The 23,751-nt window shown below is 37.4% G+C and overlaps 1 protein-coding gene across 1 annotated transcript in view; it reads right to left on the bottom strand.

Annotated features, from left to right (window-relative positions):
- LOC306855427 (spermatogenesis-associated protein 16-like) overlaps positions 1–23,751 on the bottom strand; it is a 67,719-nt gene that overhangs the window by 33,490 nt on the left and 10,478 nt on the right. The window contains exons 4-5 of the mRNA XM_079394146.1: positions 17,492–17,581; positions 2,448–2,532 (exon numbers count right to left, since the gene is read on the bottom strand). Of these exons, the coding sequence (XP_079250272.1) occupies positions 2,448–2,532; positions 17,492–17,581 (175 nt within the window). The remainder of the gene's footprint in view (positions 1–2,447; positions 2,533–17,491; positions 17,582–23,751) is intronic.

Raw genomic sequence — 23,751 nt, 5'->3', positions numbered from 1 at the left:
AGATTCAGAGAAGATGAGGATGAGCTAGAATTCTTCTAAGGACACCCTAAGTTCATGCCAGGCCTCGGCCTTGAATTTTCATTCACCAAAGATCCTAGGATCTCAGCTGATCTCTCTTAGCTCTTCTTCACTTTCCACCTGGGAAGAAACTCCCAATCACCATCAAATCAGAACATCTTTGGAGTCCATCACTACTCAAACCCAGAAGAACGTGATCGCAAGTCCAAACCGTGAAACCATCAAGACTTTCATCCGAGACTGCATCTGGACACTCGTCAACGACCAAGGCAATGCAAGTATCGTACATTTAAATAAACAAAAAAAAAAAGGTTTAGTAATAGCTGTAGACCTCGAAAAACGCTGCTGATGGTTTCACTCAAAGGTTAACTGACTCCTTTTCCATAGCTTCATTCCTTGTTCTTCTAATGACTTCTTTCATCCACTTTGCTCCCCTTTTGTATGTATGCATGTTTGTTTGTTTGTTAGACTAGTTTGTGTTAGTGCTTAGTTAATAAAACGTTTGTGCACAAATTACATGAGTTTCTGATTCTGTCACATCTTATGAATAATGTCCCTTTCACGATTCCAATCAAGCTACATGCCCTAATGCATTAATGCTGTAAGAATGTTATTTTCACTGCAAAAAATGCTTTTCTTACTTAGATTTTTTGTCGTTTCCAGCCAAAATATTCTTCAATCAAGAAGGATTTTCTAGACAAGTAAAAATAATTGTCTTGTTTTCAGAAAAAAATATTCAAAATTAAGCGAGTTTTTGTTTGAAACAAGCAAAATAATCTGCCAATCTTATTTCATAGATTATTTGGCAGATTACCCCATTGGCAGATTTTTTTGCTTGTTTTTGCTTGGCTGGAAACAAGACAAAAAATCTAAGAAAAGCATTTTTTGCAGTGTTCTGTGGCCACGAAAATATCATTTCTTAGAGTTGATATAAAATTACACTAAATGTTTGCTGGACAAACAGATTAGTTGATGACAATATTAATTACGCTACAGTTACTGCATCTGATATAAATAATTGTAATTAATTGTAATTATTGTAATTATTTATATACATTTCCCTTTTGAGCTAATTTGCTACATATGTTATTTTATATGTAATGTTAATTTTAGTAATTTTAGCACTTCAGTTCGTTGCCAGCTTTGACAAGGCAACATTCCAAATTTTTGTAAATTGTTTTTGTTTAAAATTTTCCGATATTTAAAATAATAAGATTTTTAATAGTTTTAGTTATTCTGACCAAGACAGGAAGTGACCATCATGAAGTGAACAACCATCTAGCATTTAGCATCATAGAAGCCAATCAGATTTCTGCTTTTTGTACAAAATCAGACAGTCAGAACAGATTTGCAGGCTGTTTGAGGCTAACACTAAAGTATAAATATTGACAATACTGACAAAAAAATGTTTAATGGCAAACTTGAAAGCATTATTTATAAAGGTAAAACTGAGTCTTGAACTCATGGTGATCTATTTGAGTTCTGTGAAACGATTTATGCCGTTTTACCATGAAACACCACTGACAAAAGCTTAGATAAGACACATTTCACTTAAGGTATATCTTATTTAGTCTTTCTCTTTTGAATTTACAGCACTAACATCTGCAGGATGTTGCCCTCTTCTACATAGGGAACACTGATAAAAGTGTTGCTGTGTATCATTGCACTTTATTCTTCCTCAGAGGACAAAAATATATACAAAAAGACATTCTTCTCTTCATTTACATTGGTCAAAACAACATATTTCTTTGGCAGCAGTGGTGAATACGTTTCTATTGTATACGAAAACCTTTCAGTGCGGAAAAAATAAAACGCAGGGTTGGAGAAGATGAAAAAGCTCACCCTTACTGTGGGCCATCAAAATAAACACACGAGCTGAACTGCAATCTATGTGGGATGAAAATGGATAGAAAAAATACATAAATGATGAAGGAGTGGGCTTGATGTACACTGAGAGTTATCCTACACTCAACTCAACTCACTTCAAGCAAATGCAAATTATGAGACGGTTGATACAACCCACTTTAAGGAGGTCAAAATGCATTAATTTATATGCTGTAAATTAGAAAAAAGCGCTTTTCCCTCGAGTTCGAATGAGAGAGGCAGCCTGGGCTAAGAGCACTTATATTAGTATTTCCACCATCTTTAAATTTTTTATACACATAATACACATCGCAGATTTAACTGAAAGGATAAACCAGGAATAATGAGCGTTAGGCCAGTATCACAGGAGCGTTACACAACACTGAACTGCCAAACTAAACAGTGTTCCTTCTGGGTCAAAGGTGCTGATGTTTTACACACAGGCGTTTTGTGATTGATACGCACTGATCTACCTCAGTCGGCACTCTTTTAAGCAATAATCATTCATTGAGCTTTTGATTGGGCGCTGGGCCGCAGTGGGCACCCAGCAGCCCATCCGTCCTCACCTGCCAATACAGTTTGATGAGCTTGCTTATGTGCCGGTTGTTGCCTCCTGACAGCCAGTAAATGTAGTCAGCAATCATGGCGCCCCTAATGACAAGGACAGAAACAGGCGGATAGTATCAGACAACTTTCAATCAAGATGTTACATCGTCTAGAGGGAGACGGCACAGGAGACATGGCACATACTCGATAAGGGAATTCACTCGACAGACACACGTGCACACGCCATGCGGTGCCACGATACAAAGCACTTGCATCAGGCTGACTCATGCAGTTGCTGGCACAAATTTCTCTCTCTTGCATGTATTCTTTCTCAGTGTGACAGCGTTGTGCTAATAATATTCATGTGTATGCATCACATCATCAAACTTGGGAGATATGAAAGTGTAAAATTAACATGTGGTGACAAATCTTTAAATAACAAGGTGATTTATCTCCGGATATGATGAGTAGACGCCGTATGCATGCATTTACCTTAAATTTACGAAGGTCATGTGACAATGAGATTAGGTTAAATATTTATTTTTGCATATAGTTTCAGATAATAATAATAAAAAAGAATACAGTGTATTCGGACTTGTAATCCGAAGGTTGCGGGTTCGAGTCTCCGGCCGGCAGGAATTGTAGGTGGGGGGAGTGAATGTCCAGCGCTCTCTCCACCCTCAATACCACGACTGAGGTGCCCTTGAGCAAGGCACCGAACCCCCAACTGCTCCCCGGGCGCCGCAGCATAAATGGCTGCCCACTGCTCCGGGTGTATGTTCACGGTGTGTGTGTGTTCACTGCTGTGTGTGTGCACGATGGATGGGTTAAATGCAGAGCACGAATTCCGAGTATGGGTCACCATACTTGGCTGAATGTCACTTCACTTTCACTTTACTGCATAGAAAGTTAGTATGATATTCCATAAGTGCAACACAAGGCATTATTTCTATGACAAATGTTCTAAACTAGAGTATTCTACATAGTTTGTCACAATATACATGCAATATAAAATTGATAAAATAATATTAAAATATAATCTAAATATAGAAATAAATAAATGCATATAAATATATACAAGTATAAAATAGAAATGTTTATTTTGCAATTATGATTTCAGTTTTGTGTTGAAAGAAAAATGTCTTTCAATAGGCTGATCAAGTGAGTCAAAATAAAGATGAAAAAATCCATGGATATTAAATCATCAGATTTGAGCGATGTGAAAGAGAAAATTGACCCAAAACAAAAAGTGAAACAGAGGTCTAACCTGGCATACTATATGTATTATATTATATTATATCTAGTTTACATTATGTTAATGAACAAACAGCTATTTATAAGTTATTTAAATAAATTATTTAAATAGAATTCTCAATGTAGTCTACAATATGTTTGCTGCAGTTCTGGTTGCAAAAAAATGATTATCATAATGCATTACAATCTATAAATTTAATTAAATAATGAAATAAAAAATGAAATGAAGCCATTTTTGCTGATACCGTGGAACTCTTTTAAACAGAAAAAAGTGACGTGACATGTGGCCAAGTATGGTAACCCATACTCGGAATTAGTGCTCTGCATTTATCCCATCCAAAGTGCACACACACACAGCAGTGAACACACACACACACTGTGAACAGTGGGCAGCCATATTTGCTGCGGTGCCCGGGGAGCAGTTGGGGGTTCGGTGCCTTGCTCAAGGGCACCTCAGTCGTGGTATTGAAGGTGAAGAGAGCGCTGGTTATTCACTCCCTCCACCTACAATTCGAGTCCGACTCTCTAACCATTAGGCCACGACTTCTCCAAAGACCCTTAGTCAAAAAGACATGCATTTCTATTAAATAAGGAAATAATAAACGAAGTAAATGCTGGCTAGTGTTATATTTTTGTTATTTATGCCAGTAGGTGACAATAACAAGTGACTGACTTTATGAGTGAACAATTCAATCAACTGATTCAGATACTGATTCATGCTTAAATACATAAGATAACTGGCATTATATACTACTGTATGTAAATATTATATGTTTATTTAACTTGTATAAAACCAATTGTCTGAATATCATTCATGGCTGTGATCATTTGAAACAATAGCAGTCTTGTCATGCCATATCGCAGTGCTTATTCTGCAAGTTCATTTTCTCCTATTTATAATTACATTGCTGGTGTCATTGTTTAAGAAACTCAATACACAAAGTATTTTTGCTTAAGCAAGGACAGAGAAGTATCGGAAAAGTCATACAGTGAAGTTCAGGCTATCTTTTAAATGTGTCAGTAGAGAGCATCGTGTGACATGCATATGCATGTGAGAACTTCAAATTGATGATGCAGTTACGCGTTGCATGAAAAACTCTGGAGACACATTAAAAAACAGCAGAGTAGTGTTAAGGATGAAATATTACCTTCCTCATCACCTTGTGCTATGAAATATAATTAAGACCCCTCCAAATTCACGAATGCACTGGAAAGTACTTGACTTGGATTGTATTAGACGCTATTTTCCAGAACACATTTTGATAAACTAAGATGATTAAATTATCTGGCCTGGTTGAATCAAATGACTAGTTTTTGAATAGAAGGGCACGTTTCACAAGGCAAAATTAACACGCACTTTTATTATATATTGCAGGAAATTAAAACAAAACAGTGAGAATTCTATCAGTTGTTACCAGTGTAGTCTTGTCATTGTGCTTGCAATGCTTCATCTTCTTCATCAGATCTGTGGATCTCTTTACGTATTTGTGGGTGTTTGAGTGAAGAGACTCCAGAGTTGGTTTTGTTCTAGGAAACAGCTACTGTGTTTGTCATGACTGAGTCATCTAATGACCAAAGATGTGGCTCATCTCCAGAGACTAGAAGCTATGTTTGGATTTGAATGTTAGGAAATATAAATGATTTGATAAAAATATTCAGTATAGTGTTAATTCTCCTCACTGTAAAGAAATGAGTGCAATTTTAACTGTAAAATATAGTCAAAACTGTTAATAGGTTAACAGTAAATACCCGTCCTGTATACAGGGAAAAACGGTAAAAGATCTAATCAGGCGTTTTATGTCATTTTACAGTAAAATGCAGTAAATGTTACAGTTTTTAGAAGTAAAAAAGAACAAAACATGACACTTCCACATTTCGAAAGTATTTAACTACTCATGTTTCTTAATAGTTTTTGTTATCAGTTATGTACATTAGAGTTTTGTTGATTAATGAAAGTTTATTGCATTATTTAAGTGTCGTGTTTGTTACCATGTTTTGTGTTTGCGTGAATGAATCTGTACATCTTCTGTTTGTTAGTATATACTTCAGCTTGTGAGAAACTTTGATTCTTCATATGTGACAATGGACCACAAAACCAGTCTTAAATGTCAATTTGTCGAAATTGAGATTTGTGCATAATCTGAAAGCTGAATAAATAAGCTTTCCATTAATGTATAGTTTATTAGGATCGGACAATATCTGGCCGAGATACAACTATTTGAAAATCTGGAATCTAAATCTAAATATTGAGAAAATTGCCTTTAAAGTTGTCCAAATTAAGTACTTAGCAATGCATATTACTAATCAAAAATGAAGTTTTGATATATTTACGGTAAGAAACTTAACTAAATATCTTCATGGAACATGATCTTTACTTAATATCCTAATGATTTTTTGGCATAAAAGAAAAATAAATAATTTAATAAATAAATGCAGTGTATTTTTGGCTATTGCTACAAATATACCCCAGCGACTTAAGACTGGTTTTGTGGTCCAGGGTCACATATGGTTTCCTCTTTTACCACCTGAATTATCATGGTGCTTGTCAGTATATGATAAATGTTTCTGTATTCTTTTACAAAAATATTCTGGCAACCACAGCTGCCTTTTTTTCTTTCTTTTTTTTTGGGGTAAAAACTATAGAATTTTTTACAGTGTTGGTAATCTTGCAATATTGTCTCAAATTTGGGGTTAGTAAAGTATTTTTTCCCGACAGAAATACATTTTTTTTATTGAGCAAGGATGCATTAAATTGATAACAAATTACCAAAAATTATGAAAAATAAGAACAGCTTTGCCATCACAGGAATAAAGATTTTAAAATAATAATAATAATGATAATAATAAATAATAATAATAAAATTGTAAATGGCAATATTTCACAATATTACCATTTTTATAGCCTTGGTTAGACTAAGATACTTCTTTCAAAAACATTCAATAATCTTAGCAATTTCAAACTTTTGACCGTTTTTGTTATAGATTTTGACCAACAACAATTGTCAAAATATGCACGTGACCTCCCATTTCCATTGAGACGAATGATCTGGAAAATAAAATGATTATGGATGGATTAAAGATGGATGCATTAAAGATGGAGTTATTGTAGTATATCGGAAAAAATGGAAATGGAAGGTCAAGTCGAGCACAATGAATTAAAGGATATAGTATGCAATGAAGTGTACTCTAACCCTAACTCCAATGTCGTTCAGGATTTCTGCATACTAAATCCTGCCAGAAATGAAGTGTAGTGTGCTATTACATTTACACTTAGTCATTTAGCAGACACTTTCATCCAAAGTGACTTACAAATGAGAACAATGGAAGCAATCAAAATCAACAAAAGAGCAATCATATGCAAGTGCTATAACAAGTCTCATTTAGCTTAATGCAGTACATGTAGCAAGGTTTTTTTTAAATTATATTATAAATAAAAAGAAAACAGATAGAATAGAAAAAGAATAGAGCAAGCTAGTGTTAGAGCCCTTTTTTTTTGCTTTTTATTAATTGTATAATAAAAAGAAAACAAATAGATAATACTATAAGAATAGAAATGCGTGTTATTTATTTTATTTTTTTAAAGAAAACAAGCAGTTAGTAAGTGAATAGAGTGCAAGTCTAAAAGGGGCAAGTTTTTTTAAAGAAAATAATTAGAATAGAGAGTGCTTGAGTTAGAGGGTCAAATAAAGATGGAAGAGATGTGTTTTTAGCCGATTCTTGAAGATGGCTAAGGACTCCTCGGATTGAGGGCATAGTCAAAATCTTTGTGACGTCACTAAACTCAAAACCTCTTGATGATCTGCTAATCTGGAGTGTTTCCAGGCAGTAAACGTATCGTTTCGCTTTCTTCAAGCTATCGCTGAATAACAATCCAGCATCACCCCCTGTCTCGATACCACTGAGTCAGGAATCATGGGGAGGCCTCATTTAGCTTGCTTGATTAATGCTTGATGAGGATGTGCAAGTGTCCTGCTGGGGTGAACGGAGCAATTCTCTCGGGTGTAAATGCCAATTAAATGTTTACAAATAATTAACCACAGTACCTACTTGTCCCCTCAGGGGTTGAAATGTTGTTGTGGGTAAACACGGCATTTACAGTTAAGGATGCAGCAGGGCTGGTTAAGTGTTTCTACTTCTGCATCTGTTCAGGTGCCACATTTGCAGCTTTGAAGCAGCAGTCACGCACTGTTGTGTGCCGGCGGACGAGCCGATTCCTGTGGCGCTATGCTGCTCGGTCTGAGAAGAGTTCCTGGTGTGTAACACCGCTTTCTCTTTTTGAAATGGGACGGTTTTTGGATGAGAGCCGAGACATGGTGTGTCACTCATCCCTTGTTTTCTTACCCAAGCATCAAATTAAATGCTAATTGTTTTTGTCTGTGTATGATGTGGTGCTGAGCGGCACGGTGAGCTTGACTAGAGACCGGACACACAGAAACTGGATGCTAGAGTGTGTGTTTGTGTGTGTGTGCGTCATTATAACAGAGCACAAGCAGCACTTATCTTTCTCTCCCCCAGAACAGGCCTGGATCGCCCTTTAAATGCCATTTAAACCCTGTCATGTGATCAACGCATGACACCATCCTTTTGCTTTGAAAAGAAGCATGCTGGATTTGTGAATTTACCATTTAATTGCTTTCACTAGCGTCTGAGGTAACAGGACTGAAAACACTATTCCTTTGATGAGGGACCTTTAAACTGTAGCTTAAAAGAAAGGTTGCATCAGAGCAGAAAGCCTTGTGGGTAGTGCTTAGAAACAGCACGGTTGTGCTTCAGGACGACCCTCAGTCGAGTCTAGGCTTGTGGTCCGTTCCCGATCATGTCCCTCTTTCTCTTCCTCTCTCTCTGTTTTGTCCCAATAAAGGCAAATATGCCAAAAATAAATCTTTAATTATAATAAGGCAAAAACAATTAGTTACTGCATCACCAGGGACCAAAAAAAATGGTAACACAAATACTGCATTTATTTGATCAAAAGTACAGTAAAAACAGTAATATTGTGATACAGTAATATATTTCTATTTTAATATATTCTAAAATATAATTAATTCCTGTAAATTTTCAGCATCATTACTCCAGAGAAGAATATATGGGGGACTTCCTGTCAAGTGATTGATTTATGATCAAATTGACACCTCAGACCACCTGTTCCTGTTTCTTGATGTTTATGACACCCAGGTGTCAATCTGATACCTCTGACCTCCTGTTTTTGGCAGTGGCGATTTTGTGATCAGGATGTGATTCGGCCATTTTGTTTTACCATGTGTTACAGCGATCTCGGATGGGTTGGTCCGTTAAACACTCTAGTTGTTTCACACCTTTCAAAAAGAACAAGAATGAATGAGATGAGAGGCATTGCGTTCTTTTGTTTTGACATGAAAGACTCTTCCAAACATTTTGTCCCTATAATCATCAATGGCTGCTCAATAGATCAAAATGGCAAACAATTATCCAAGCCAGCAACTATCTAATCCATCCATGCTTCTGAAAAAATTGATATGCCTGGACATGTTCTTTTTAGACCCTAAGAGTTGCAGCACATTTGCCACTTATGAAGGCAAATGAAGAAACAAAATAGTTTAAGAAATAAAACAAAGTTCTAAAAGAACTTACGTGAGTAAAATTGCGATCCATGCAGTCCAGATGCCTATCTGTGAATTAAGATGTTCCCAGACTTGCATGCTTAGCCCTATTATCTGGGGGATGTGCTGTTGTTTATTTGGATTTCAATGCGTTACCCTGACTGATAGTATCAAACATGTATTGAGAAATTAGTCAGTATCTAAACGTTTCACATCAACGTCCTAACTAGTCTAAAATTTTCTAGTTTAAAATCATCCTTTCTTCATTTGTCTCCTTCCTGACTTTCTGGGACTGTACAATAGTGTTTATGTCGACACCTCACCGTTGTCTGATCTATAGACTGCATGTTAATGTCTCTTATGTTAATGGGCGTCTACCTTCCAGTGGTGGTAGAAAAAAAGGTGTTATGTTTGGGGATGTACTTTGTTTTAGGTTGAGGATGTGCGGAGCTCAAGCCTGAGCCCACCGATGACGGAGAGCCATGTCCCGCTGATTGTGCATCTGGGACTGCTGGACTTTGAGGAGGACCTTATAGACTGGGAAATAGATAGTCCCATCCAGCCCTCCTTCGTCTCCTGTCCCCATGTCCAGCCCAGAGTGGGCTCCCGTTTCCCAGTCCAGCCGAGAGAGAGACTCAGTCCCCGAGTACAGCCAAGAGTGGGCTCTGATCCCGGAGGGGTGCCCAGAGAGCCCGGAGGCTCACAAATAAACCCCAACCCATCCCCCCGGCCGCCCGCCCGCTCCTGCCTCCTCCACCGCTGTTGTCTGGCAGCCCCTCTGCTAGCCCTCAGCCCACCATCAATATGGTGCAAGCTTCGTGGGTCTGCCATCCTCCATCGTCGCCGTGGCTGGAGAATCCCTCACTTCCAGCCTCCGAGGCCCGAACTCCACCTCGGCCCGTAGACCCAGTGACTCCACCTCGGCTCCTACCTCCATCACCTCCACCGTCACCCGTCGATCCACCAGCTCCACCGGGCTCCCTTGTCCCTCTGGCTCCACCGTGGTTGGGCGTCAACCCGCCATTGCCTCAGGACTCCGCTCCTTCGGCTACACCTCGTCGCTCTGTCCCTCCAGCTCCACCTTGGTCCTCACCCTGACCCCCCGAATCCTTGGCATCCCCCTGACTCGTAGGCTCTCTGTTTCCGCCTCGGGCTCCTCCACCACCTGAATCCGCCACCGTCGGTCGGCCATTCATCCACCATGGCTCCTCCCTCCGTCATATAATTGCCCATATATATGTTCCTGTTTTTCCTTATTTGGTCATGTTCCTGTCCTGTGCATTTAAGTTCCTGTCTGTGCTTTTCTCCCCTGTCGGGTCTACTTGTGATGTACGTGTGTTTGTTCCTGCTCCTGTTGTGGATTTACCCCTGTGTTCACCTATTAAAGACTGTTAACGCTTCTTTGTGCCTCCCACGTTCTTCCTGCAACAGCGTACCGTGACATTACGTGTCTTCAGTGAGCTTGATTTATTTATTTTATTTAGGCTAGTATTCATTTTTTGTGATACTGACACTGGTTTAATAACAAGAATTATTAAATTTCTATGGTACAAATTTATATTTTCATACGACATCTATCCATGATTTCTCATTAAAGGGAGAGGAAGTTGAATGGAAGAAATCAGTGAAAAATAAAATAGCCACTACGAAGAATATAGGAGAAGTATTAAAAGTAATAATAATGCTAAATTATATCCAGTATAATATGTGTAGTTTTGTGCCACTGGGGTATTTTTGCTGCTAGGGTATACAAGACAAAGTACTACAGTATATTAACACATATATCACAGGGACATGAAATTTCATAGCAGAAATGACCCGATCAGACTTCAGTTCAGTTTTCAAGCTTTTGTAAAAACCTATATATATATATATATATATATATATATATATATATATATATATAAAAGAAGTGTACTATAGTGTAATGCATTCTCAAACTCTGCATGTAGCCCTGCTTTACTTTCCAGCTGTCAATGTTTGTGCCTGTCACATAAATCACTTTTATGTCCACTAGCAGGCATCGATGACAAAGTTACATTCAGTGTGTAGGCCGGGAGTCGAGGTAATTTCAAAGTTCTTGTTATTTCACCGGCTTTGGCCACACGGGGGTGTCAAGCAATAAGATGTATGCCAAAGGGATACAAAAAAATGAAAGCAAAGAAACAGGGGTATAGAAGGATGGAAAGCGAGTGGAGAGATTTCTAAGCAGGGCACTTCATATCAAGATAATAACAAGTCTGGCAGCAGAGGCCCTTGGTGGCTGCCACAGAGAGAAACACGCCATTAGGGCTGCTATGTGAGGCCTACAACTCCGACAGACTATTACATCCTTAAAAGTGAGAAGTGTTGGGGGGCAAAGACCCAGCTGTTGCCCTCGGCAAACAGGGGCATGGCCTGTCTGACTGGCCGCTGTGTGCCCTCGCACCCAGGGCGATAGTTTGTGAGAGCCTGTGCGTTCTAACACCTCCTTCACGGGAACGCTGAGCTTTTAGAAGGCCACATTCCTGCTGAACAGCAGCGCTAAAATATGCAGCAGTATTTTGCCTGTGAATAGCAGCATGTCCCCTAATTCACACGGTGAGGCAAAAACTGGAGATTGGCTTCAGGCAATCTGCATTGTTTTCCTATAGCGTCAGCATTTAGCGCATTCTTGGCTCCGCGGTGTGAGGTTTGGTTCAATGCTCTCTCATTCCTCCCATTCCCCCTGTCCAAGCTTGACAAATCAAATTGTTTATGCATTTCACACCCCCCTCCTCCCCAAAAAACAACCAAACAAACTAAATTTGCATCAGGACGCAATGTTCTAAAACCTAGCCTTGCTCTCTGCCTACATACAGTAGGAAGTGAAATGGACTGCATGATTGCTTTTACATTTAGCCTAAGTGCCCAACACCACTTCCGGTGCAGCATTGTCTGTGGAAATTGTGAGAAAATTAAGTACAAAAGGTGAAGTAAGTGTTCCACAAGAGGACAAAGCAATAATGATCTTATCCATTTTTACACTATTGGAACTTATTTCTAATACATGTTTTAATATAATATACTAAAATGTTATGTTTACTAGAAGTAATTATGTATATAATATACTACAAACTAGATTATAATAACATCAGGTGTGATCGACAGTTACTAGAAATAGCTACTACCACACTTTGCTATAGGACAGTACTATACCAGAAGTTCATTGATTCCAGTAGTCTAAAAAAAGGTGGAGATACTCTTGGGTAAACAGTGTGTTTAATGAAACGCAACTATTTTTTAAATTATTATTATTATTTTCTTTTTTGAATTAATTGAATGTGCTTGATGCAATGCATTGTGGGATTCTTCTCATCAAAGCATACATTTTGTATGTTTCTCTTATCGCTTCAGACATTTGTTCTATTCGAAAGTAAGTGCCCTGCACTGATTGTAGTTCGAAGCGAACGTATATGTTTCATTCAAAGTGCACTGAACTGTGCGAGAAGTGAATTTAAATTGATATACAAAGATGATGTCACACTTGTTCGTGTGTGAAGATGTTGCGCAGCGAAAATCCGTGAATGAATGTTCCGAAGTGAAGTAAACTTCAACGGATTTCCCCTGCTCAGGGAGTAGGGAACAATAGACACTGTGTAGGGACCATGTTATTCGGAACACAGTTCATGCACGGAGCTCACTTCTAACGAGCAGATTATCTGAATCAGGTGTGTTAAGAGAGGCATTTTAGGCGCGAAGACTGGAATTGAGAACCGCTGAGTTAACGAGTTACTTCAACAAAATGGAATAAAATTACATCAGGGAAAGCCGATTAGTCACCAGAAGAGACGGACGACAGCTCGCGTAAGTGTTTTGAATAACTCGGTCGCAGTTCTGTTGTTTAAATTATTTACTTGCTACTAGGAAGGAATAGTTCGTTTCTATCTTTCTCTCCGCTTACTAGCTTGTACTTATTTGAACAATGACTGAGACTTGGTGTTACGAGCACTTCCTCTGTCTGATTGCCTCTTCATGATTAATCGCTTTTTGTATTCCCCAGTTGTAAGTCGCTTTGGATAAAAGCGTCTGCCAAATGACTAAATGTACATGTACATGTATTCTATGTAATGTTCTATAGGCCTATATAAAATAATATAATCTATATATAATTATCTATCATTCTATAAATAGAGAATATTATATAATACTATATGTATTATTATATATATAATAAATAATGGTCTAATTTTAGTAAATGGCCCATATTAAATTACATATTATTTATTACTATATAACATAAATTCTAGAATTAAATGTATTTTATAGAATATAGTATAATAAAGATAAATCTATTATAGTTTATACTCACACACACACACGCATGACATGCACGCACGCACACATATAATAAGAGTATAACAATAATATAATAAGAGTTTGAATTATTTGATATGAATTATTTAACCTTAACAATAATATTCCATATAAAATTTCAACTCTTTATGTTAAAAGTAACCCACAAAAAACTATAATTATAGTGAACTTTGAGTGAGATGACGGCAAGGTCAATCTAAAGCTGGGCTATTGAGCAATTAATTATTTAATATCAAGTGATATATACACACTCCAAAAAATGCTGGGTTAAATACAACCCAGCGCTTGGTAAAATATGGACGAACCCAGTGATTGGCTTGTTTAGACCCAGCGGTTGGGTTAAACATTTAACCCAACTGTTGGTTGAAAACAACCCAGCATGTTTTCTGTCCAATATTTACCCAGCACTGGGATGTATTTAACCCAGCATTTTTTAGAGTGCAGTATCCAATAGCTACCATTACAGTAATTAAAAAATCTGTGCTATTGACTGATAAAAGTTATGGTACCAGAGCATTTTCTAAGCATTGCTGTATATTGCTGCTAACCCTTTGAAATGCACCGGCTATGCTGTCTAGGTGCTTCACAAACATGCCATAACACTCAACTTTAACATTACACATGTGTGTAACATTATTGTGATTAAGCACTGAAGTGTCTCTCACAGCTGTGAGTATTGAATAAAGGGCTGCCACAATTGACCTTGTTTGAGAGCGATAAGCATCATCATTTTAATGCAGAGAAGATGTCATTTCTGTAAATGGGGCTGGCAGAGAACGTTAGCTCACTGAGCTTCTTTCTCCATGCACACCTCCCATTCAAGACTGATGGCTCTGTCAGCGGCCTTTCTGAGGGCACGCATCTGGCCTCATAATAGCCAAAAACAGACTAATTTGGCTGTCCAAAGTCATACACCCACAAATGCACTTTTCATGGAGAATGGGGCAACTTAGCTAACAAGAGAGCTGTCAGGGGTGCTTGAATAAACATTCTTATTCAGTCTTTTAAAGTGACAACCTGTAATATTCAAATCACTAGATAGGGTGCTATTGACAGAAAACGCACTCAATGTCAAAACCATCACAAAGTAACTCCGATCCGGACATGACCTCAAGACCACAGCAGGAGCTCCAAATCCTCACAAACTTTTTTTCGCAGAACAACACAGAGAGAGAGCGAGTCAATTACATCAAAATATAATTTCAAATATGATCAAATTTCTTCTATAATGCTTGTATATCCAAGGTTGGACCCTGTTAGTAGACAAATAAACAAGTTAAGGTGAAAAGTGAGTTCATTTTCTGAAAGTCGCTAACACCCTTAAATGTTCAGTCAGATTCTGCACAAGAACTGAAAAACAACTGAAAAACAAACCTGACTTTGGAAATGAGCCATAAAGTTCATTCCCCCCCCCCGTGTTAAATGCTGACGGCGCATTTAGGAGTGTTTCCTGTTGTACTGGCTCTTGCTGTGAGCAATGGATACCACTTTCCTAAAGCAAATTCTGCCAGGATCCATCAAGAGCAAAGGTTACGCTGTTAATTTTATTTCTGCTTTGAGAAAGCTTGTCTCCAGCACAAACGGAACGATATTGCCTTCTAGAATAATTTCCGTTTTCGAGTTCAATATCTTGATGTGTCACTCACTCTTTCTTTGGTTAAGATTGCGAGGGGAGGTGAATCTATATGCACATATTTCCTGGAGAAGCTGTTACTGTTTTTAATGTTTTCTGATTGTGTGCGTTGACATCTGACTTTGATACTGCCTACAGAAATGGAAAAAAAGAGATTTCTTAAAAAAAAAAAAATTACGTCTCAATACAGGAGTCATGGATGGATATAAGTAACCATTACCAAAATAAGGAAGAAAATGGTACAATAATGAAAATGTGGAGAATAATTTGGTTTCTTTGTACTGGAGAGCTATTGCTTCTGTGAAATTTACTGGCATGTGAACTTCAAAACATAGATGCATTTTCCTCTTAAAGAGCTCAAATGGCTGAGCAGCATTTGCTGGAGGGAGGATGTGATTAGGTTAAAGAGTGGCGCCAGCGTCAATGGCCGTGCTCGCTTCTTTGAAATGCATTGTGCTCAACCATGCATTGTGCTCTGACAAACTGCGCTTGGAATCTGCTTTAATATAGCATGGAGTTTCAGGAGTGGACTGTACTGGGCAATGTCAGCAGATATTCATTTGATGGGAATGTAGAAAGATTTTAATTTGGTGCCAGTCTGTGTACGCGGAGTCTTAATCACATATCAGCTTTTTGTGAAAGTCAACCTTTGTGTGACCTTTGTGTCAATAGTTTGTACTATTTTATATATATATGTATATATATATGTGTTTAAATTTAATCTTTGAAATGTTCTTCTCTTGAACTTTCTATTCATCAATAATCCTAGCCAGGTATAATGAATAAAACTTCAGCTTTGCCATCACAGAAATAAATTAAATTACATATTGAAATAGAACCGATATTTAGAGTTATTTAAAATGATAAAAAATATATTCAATATATAATACTATTTTTTTTTTTTTTTTTTTTTTTTTTTTTTTTTTTTGGTGTTTTTAGACTTATTATTATTTGATTATTAGTATAGAATAGTGTAGAAGTGACAGGAAGCAAAGTGGGAGAGAGTGAAGTGAAGTGACGCGTGGCAAAGTATGGTTACCATACTCAGAATTTGTGCTCTGCACTTAACCCATCCAAGTGCACACACACACCGTGAACACACACACACCGTGAACACACACCCGGAGCAGTGGGCAGCCATATTGCTGCACCCTGGGAGCAGTTGGGGGTTCGGTGCCTCGCTCAAGGGTCTCACCTCAGTCGTGGTGTCGAGAGCGCTGTACATTCACTCCCCCCATCTACAATCCCTGCCGGACCTGAGACTTGAACCCGCAATCTTCGGTTTTTACAAGTCCAACTCTCTATCCATTAGGCCACGACTATGCATGTGCTCTCTTTCTTTAAAATAGTTGCCACCAAGTTTGATATAATGCAATGATGTTCATGCACTTTTAAGTTCGCATTAGATATTCAAATACTTTTTGGGGCCCACTAAAAGTAAGAACAATCTTTCTTCATTGAACTTACAATTGTAAGCAAAGCTAGCCAGACCAAATACACACCTACTGCAAAGAAAGAGCATAAAGAGCCTGATTCAGATAGTACAAGTGCGATGTACACCAAATGCACTTCTGCAATGTTCCCAGAAAACATCTCTTCCCCCACTGGGGCAGTGGCACTAAATTTGTAGGCAGGGTGGCGGAGTTGATCTATTTCTGCTTGCAGAAACTCAAATGCGAGAGGGGGTGGAAAGGAAGAACAAGTGAGAGAAAGAGACCAAAGTACCCATTTCTTGCTCTAATCTATTTCAACTGGGTTAATGTGGCTTGATAATGATCAAACAGAATATGACTTTCTCGTGATAAATGGCCCCCGCAGCCACCAGTTGGCCATGGCATTTGGCGCAACTGACGCCTCTAAACGATTTATTCCATCTCCGTCCAATAACTAATGGTAGCTGTCATCTCTAAAAGACCAATGGTGGAACATAGGCATTTGGTAGCCGTATCATTAAAACACATATGGAACATTAGAATGCGGAGGTGACAGGGGAAGATGTGAGTCAGCAGTGGCGGGAGTAGATGTAACCGTAGCTCTAATTGTCGTCTTCCACGCGTACCACACTGAAACGCCAGTATTTATGTTTTGCCAAGAACATATTTTTCCAGCACAGGCCGACAGAACAGAGGGAGATGTAACGAACCACTGGGCAGACATGTGTTTGTGGGGTTTGTCTAAATGACTGGGAGCTTTTCTCCTACTGAATCTGTCTTCATTTCGAGGAAAGGACCCTTTCTGAGCCCTCCATTAATGCCAATTTTACCTCGCTGCCTCACAGGGGTTTCCCAGCAGTCGATACGCCATGGCTTGTCGAAGGTGGTTCTGAAAACGGATGGGGTTTAGCTGGATGCTCCTGCAAAGCGAGAAGAGAGAGATGGGAAAATGTAAAATCATGTTTCCTGGAACAATTTGCAACCAGACTACATAAGAAAGATCAATCATAGCCCATAATGGGATTAATAAAAAAATAAAAAAATGAAGACACTGATGTCCATTAGTATAAAAAAACCCTTCAGAATGATGTTCCTTTTTTAAGTCATTTAAATTGCACGAGATGGATGGGGTATTCTGAATAACGATGAAACAGAATTTAGAAATGAAGGAATATGCTTCAACAACAAATTATTTATTTAATATGCATCAATCAAGAGAGTGAGTGTGGAGTTTGAAGTTTGATTCGCATCGTGTGGAAAAATGCATGTAGCAACTACAGCGGTGTCAGTCAGTCAGGAATGCAACCGCAAAAACATACGTCTCCTAAACGCTTCTCGGTCTCATCAGCCATTTACCGTTAGGAAACAAACAAAAGGTCTCTCCTCACTATTCATTCAATTCTGAGACATCCCTGACAGATGTGCCAGCGAGAGACTGAGAGACAGGAAGACAGGCGTAGAGACCTCCGTGAATCAGTGACCGCCTTTAAAAAAAAAAACACAGCTGCCTGCCAGCGATCATAGCCAACTTTGAAGCTCCATTAATTGCCATTCCGTCATCGCTTGTCGCAACATGCAGGGTGTTACTTGGCACACACGCGCTCTTTCACTCAGCCTTTTAATGCTTGTTGAAATTAACTGCATGTTCCTTGTGCTTTACATGTGCTGGTTACAGCCGAGGTCGCTGGTAATTGAGGAGCCGGCGCCGTACGTTTGACGAGGCAGATGAATCGCCGCTGCGCTTCCTCCAGACAGAGACGGAGTGTGAAAAAGCCAGGCCTTACTCATTCTCTGGGCAGCACTTCCTCTCTGCTATCTACTTTCTTAATAATTTACAGAGCTGAAACCTCACAGTTATTAAACTAGTGCCCCATTAACCTGTGAAAACTTTGGATTTTCTTTTTCTTCCTGCTCTATAACCATCCAAATGTCAGAATATGACACTTTAAAAACACAGCTAACCCAATAACTGAATTGTGATCATGATTGCAACATATTCTGACCAAGAAATGGCAATTTAGATAAGAAGGGGCCATCTTACAGTAAATAAATTGGAACCGGTTGGAAAGGGCTTTTAGTTATTTATAGATTCAAATTAATCTAATTCAAATTAATTAACAAAATTATTAATTATCTCATTACAAATCACAATCAATTTGGACTGAGAAATGGGCCCCCAAAAGATCATTTAAAGTCATTGTGTTACAAAAAAACAAAAACATATTGACTACCATAACATTTATGCATATTTATACAGAATGTTCAACAATTAGACCTGCATAAATTGTTATTAGTCAGTTTTAAATGGGCATTTATGTTTAAAAAAAAAAAAATGAACATTCAAATTTGAAATCATGCTCTAAACATGAAACTAAAAGTGCCAGTAGGTGGCGGCAATGAGTTGAGTGAGTTGTTCATTCATTCATTCATTCATTCAAATGGTTGATTCATTACGGCAAGCCTTTTATTCATTCACAGGATATGTATTCTTGATATCAACAATCAAATCTTTACTAATTAAAATGCTAATTCTTGATATCAGGAATTAGATTTCTACTAGTAACAATGGTTATTTTTGATATCAACAATTCAATTTCCACTAGTAAAATGTTCATTTTTGATATCAAGAATGAAATTGTTGAAATCAAGAATTAAATTGTTGATATCAGAAATTACCCTCCCAATTGTTGATATCAGAAATACATTTTCAGATATCAGAAATGAACTGTCACTAGTGACAATTAAATTGTTGATATCAAGAATTATATTTCTACTAGTAACATTGTTAACATTAACATTGTTACTAGTTGAAATGTAATTGCTGATATCAAAAATAGCCATTGTTTCTAGTAGAAATCTAATTCCTGATATCAAGAATTAGCATTTGAACTAGTAAAAACTGAATTGTTGATCTCAAGAATTTATATCCTGAGAATGAATAAAAGTCAAAACGGTTTGCCAAAGCAAGTGATGTTCTGCCCTAAATTGCACCCTAAACAAGTCCACACTTTCATGACATAATGCCACTTTCAATATTTCACAAATATTTTCATTGGCAAAATTGAGCAAAAACAGACAATACTGGTAATATTGAGTCTAAAATGTAACACTTTTAACTTGTTTAATGAACTGTTGTATAAAATCAATATCATGTTCACAATTGTGCAGATATTTGGGAAATAAACAGCACTCTTGTTTTTATGATATTGCTAAACTATATCAGATGATATGAATATAAGATAAGTTATATTATAGTCAGCATTGTGTTTGACTGGAAAAATAAAGCAAAAACTGTATTGTTTTTAAGACCTCCTCACCAACTGCACTTCTGACCTCAACCAGGCCGGGAGGCGATGACAGAAATCCATTTGAATAATTAATAGAAATGTCCATTATACATTTTTTATAAGTGATCCATCTGTGAATTTTAAGAGTGGAAACACAACAATATAGATGGAGGTGAGTTAGAGAGGGCACAGAGGTCAGACTATATAAAACGTGGCTCTGACGCACTGAAATTTGCAGCGTGTGATAAAATTGTTTTTGCTTTGAAAAACTTGTGCCAGTTGAAAGAGGATCTTTGTTCCATTTCCATATCTTTTTGTGTTTTGGTTTGAGATGGTGGTGCTGAATTTGGCCTAAATCGGTCCCATCCACCCCCCACCCCTTTTGTGACAGTGATTGCACAAGAATTTGCATTCTTATATTAATCAAGATATGGTCATTGAAATGATAAGCATCATGTAAATGGATTGACCTTATAGAGTAGAGATGAGCTAATGTATTGGTACCATTTTGGTTATTGTGTTTCTTATTTATATATATAAGTAGATTAATTGTTTTTATTATATCTGATGGTATATGCTAATTGCCTCCATTTTTAAATTTAGACTTCACTTGCCCTGATCTAACACTCAACTAAACATAAATTAATTAATAGCAATGTAATCTTTGGCATATATCAGAATAAAAATTAATTTTTCAAATTTAACATGACAATGTGAAGTGACATACTTCCAAGTATGGTGACCCATACTCGGAATTCATGCTCTGCATTTAACCCATCCAACGTGCACACACACAGCAGTGAACACACACACACCGTGAACAAACACCCGGAGCAGTGGGCAGCCATTTATGCTGCGGTGCCCGGGGAGCAGTTGGGGGTTCGGTGCCTTGCTCAAGGGCACCTCAGTCGTGGTATTGAGGGTGGAGAGAGCGCTCCCCCCACCTACAATTCCTGCCGGCCCGAGACTCGAACCCGCAAGCTTTGGATTACGAGTCCGACTCTCTAACCATTAGGCCACGACTTCCCCAATGTGATTCCCTTATAACATTTAAAATGATTCATTTTAGTTTAGTATGTTATTATTAATTTATTTAGACAAAATAGTATAACATTTTAATGTTGACCATAACATGTAAACAATTATTGTAATGTTTTAATATCGGAGCATACTTAAGATTAAAATAAGATAACTATATGCTTTATAAGAAACACATTTCTGGAGTTAGATAATTTAAGCAGTTTATACCTAGTTTGGCATTTGGATTACATTCTGTGTCGATTAATTGCCATTTGGATGCAAAAGTACTAGCACACCTCAACATATGTAATATGTAATAATTCTTAATGGCTCACTCCCAATACCTATTTTATAATTCATTACAATTATTAAACGAGTTACTCCGTGTAGTAATCCAGACAGGCTGTTAACTGCAACCACTTGAATCAAAATTTAGCTTTTTATCTTTCACAATCTATATGCAATTTGACTTTGCCCTTCATATATTAGCCTTGCTAGCATTCAAGAAGCCTGACAATAATTATTTGTAGATCACAAACTTAGTTTTGCACGGTGACAGACTAAAAAAAGAGCATTGTTCGAAAATGGCACCTCCAACCTGAGGACATGACAGGAAGTGGCTTTCAACGCTCTGGAAGCATTGTCATCACACGGAATACAAAAGCCGCTACCCTTGTATTTTTATCTGAATTGTGTTGTTGCGTTCCTGCTCGTCGTGCACGGAGCTAATATGTACAAAATCTGTTCGACAGGAATCAACAAAGCTGTCTTTGATGGGATTCCACCCACATCCTCATGGCGCTCAAAGCGGGTTCCTACGAGGAGAATGAGAGATAACAATTGACATCCAAGGTATTCTCTCCTTATTTTCTTCACTGAAACAGGCAGATAAATGTACAAGCCAAGGAGTAATCCATAAATGATTTTAAAGTATGCTAGCGGTATTCAGAGCATCAGCTCAACTACTTTCTCGCTGGATCCATTTTGGAAAAACCATTCATCTGCGTTATTCATTTGGCCAGATTATCGGAATGTTTTGGGACGGTTGTCAATGATGTAAAAAAAAAAAAAAAACTTTTTAATGCTGTGTGTTTATTAACATACTGTACAGTATAATCAGGGATATTTAATTAACATTTGCTTACTTTTAAAAGGTCTGTCTGTACAACAGTTTGTATTTAGTTTTTAACATTCTACTGTATTACAGTATAATCAGGGGTATTTAACATTTGCCAAATTTGGTATATAAACACTTACTTTTAAAGCTTAAACTAAAAAAAGTATTTTTTTAATATCATACTGTATTAACAAACTGTACAGTATAATCAGGTATTAAACATTTGCCAAACTTTGGATATACTATATGCTTACTTTTTAAAGGTCTGTTTGGAGAACAAATGAAACTTCACAGCTTCAACATTATATTGTATTAACATACTGTATATCAGAGGTATTTAACATTTACTGGTGTTTGGATGTTATCTAAAATACATACAAATAAATAAAAATACTATTTAAAAGTCTGGAGAACAAACTTTTTTTTTTTTTTTTTTTGTATTTTTCCTTTCCTTTCCCTTCCTTTCTTCAATTAAAAAATGAAGTAAACAACATATTAACAAATGGAAAACAGACTTTTTTTTTGGTAATTTCAGCCCCTGTAAGACAAAAGCAGCATTTCCTTGCCTTGTATAATTTCAACATGGGCCTAAATGGAGCTTGAACTAGATTTGATGCTGTTCAGGGCAGATAATGCTGACTGAGCGCTATACTGTACATACTGTATGAAAAACCAAGCACAGTTAAGATCCGTTCAGTGGCACATCACATCAATTTCCATAAGCACTATTGCCTTTCAATGAATAAGACACAAAGAGAAATGCATGCAATAGTTGTAAGAGAGAGAATAAGGCATGTCCATTTGTCTTTCACGGTTCGGTTTTTATCATCGACTTTGTGTCATTGTTCACATGGTCTAACATACCTGTATCAACTGCTGCGGCTAGTCTCTGTTCTAGATTTAAAGCGTAAATATATCTAATTGGATAAGATAGCTATGGTAGCTGAAATATGGCCAAGATAAGCCTAATCATGATCTCCCCACAAACTAGTTATCTTTGTAGATTACATGATTACAAGCCCTTTAGAACCTTAGTCGATGGCTGGACAAATCACAGATGTACTGTTGTAAAAACATCTGATTTCTTATACATTTCTTTTATTCATATATTTTACAGCAGCTATTACTCCAGTCTTCAGTGTCACATGATCTTTCAGAAATCATTCAAATATTAATTTAAAATATATATTATACGTCTAGCCTCTGAAGTAAAAAAAAGAAAAAAGAAAAGGAACATGGTTGAGGTCAGCCAAATTATGTTCCATGTCATTGTTTCCTCCAAAATTGCATTTCCCTGAACAATTTAAACTGCTCTCTAATTGGCTTTCAGACAGTGTGCTTTTGGTATGGTGTGGACTGACTTTTAGAGAACCTGATTTCAATCACAGAATTGCTGTTGCATTAGATATGTGGTTTATGATGTTGTCACGACGACAACCCATCTGCTTCTGTTAAACATACCTCAACTAATTTCCTTCCAAACAGTCTGTAATAATCTACATATAATATATCTGCAGAACATATGCATGCTTTTGGTTTATGTATGATTTTCCTCCCTAGCTGCCGTTTTCTATATTTCTATATTTTCTCACTTTTACAGTATATGTTTTTTTTTTTTTTTTAATTAAGTAGCACACTGCTAGCAACAACACTGACAGATGGGACA

The sequence above is a fragment of the Barbus barbus genome, assembly GCF_936440315.1.
Source record: "Barbus barbus genome assembly, chromosome: 35".
Lineage (NCBI taxonomy): Eukaryota > Metazoa > Chordata > Actinopteri > Cypriniformes > Cyprinidae > Barbus > Barbus barbus.
Note: the sequence above shows the minus strand (reverse complement) of the source record. Positions and strands in the feature narration are given on the sequence as shown.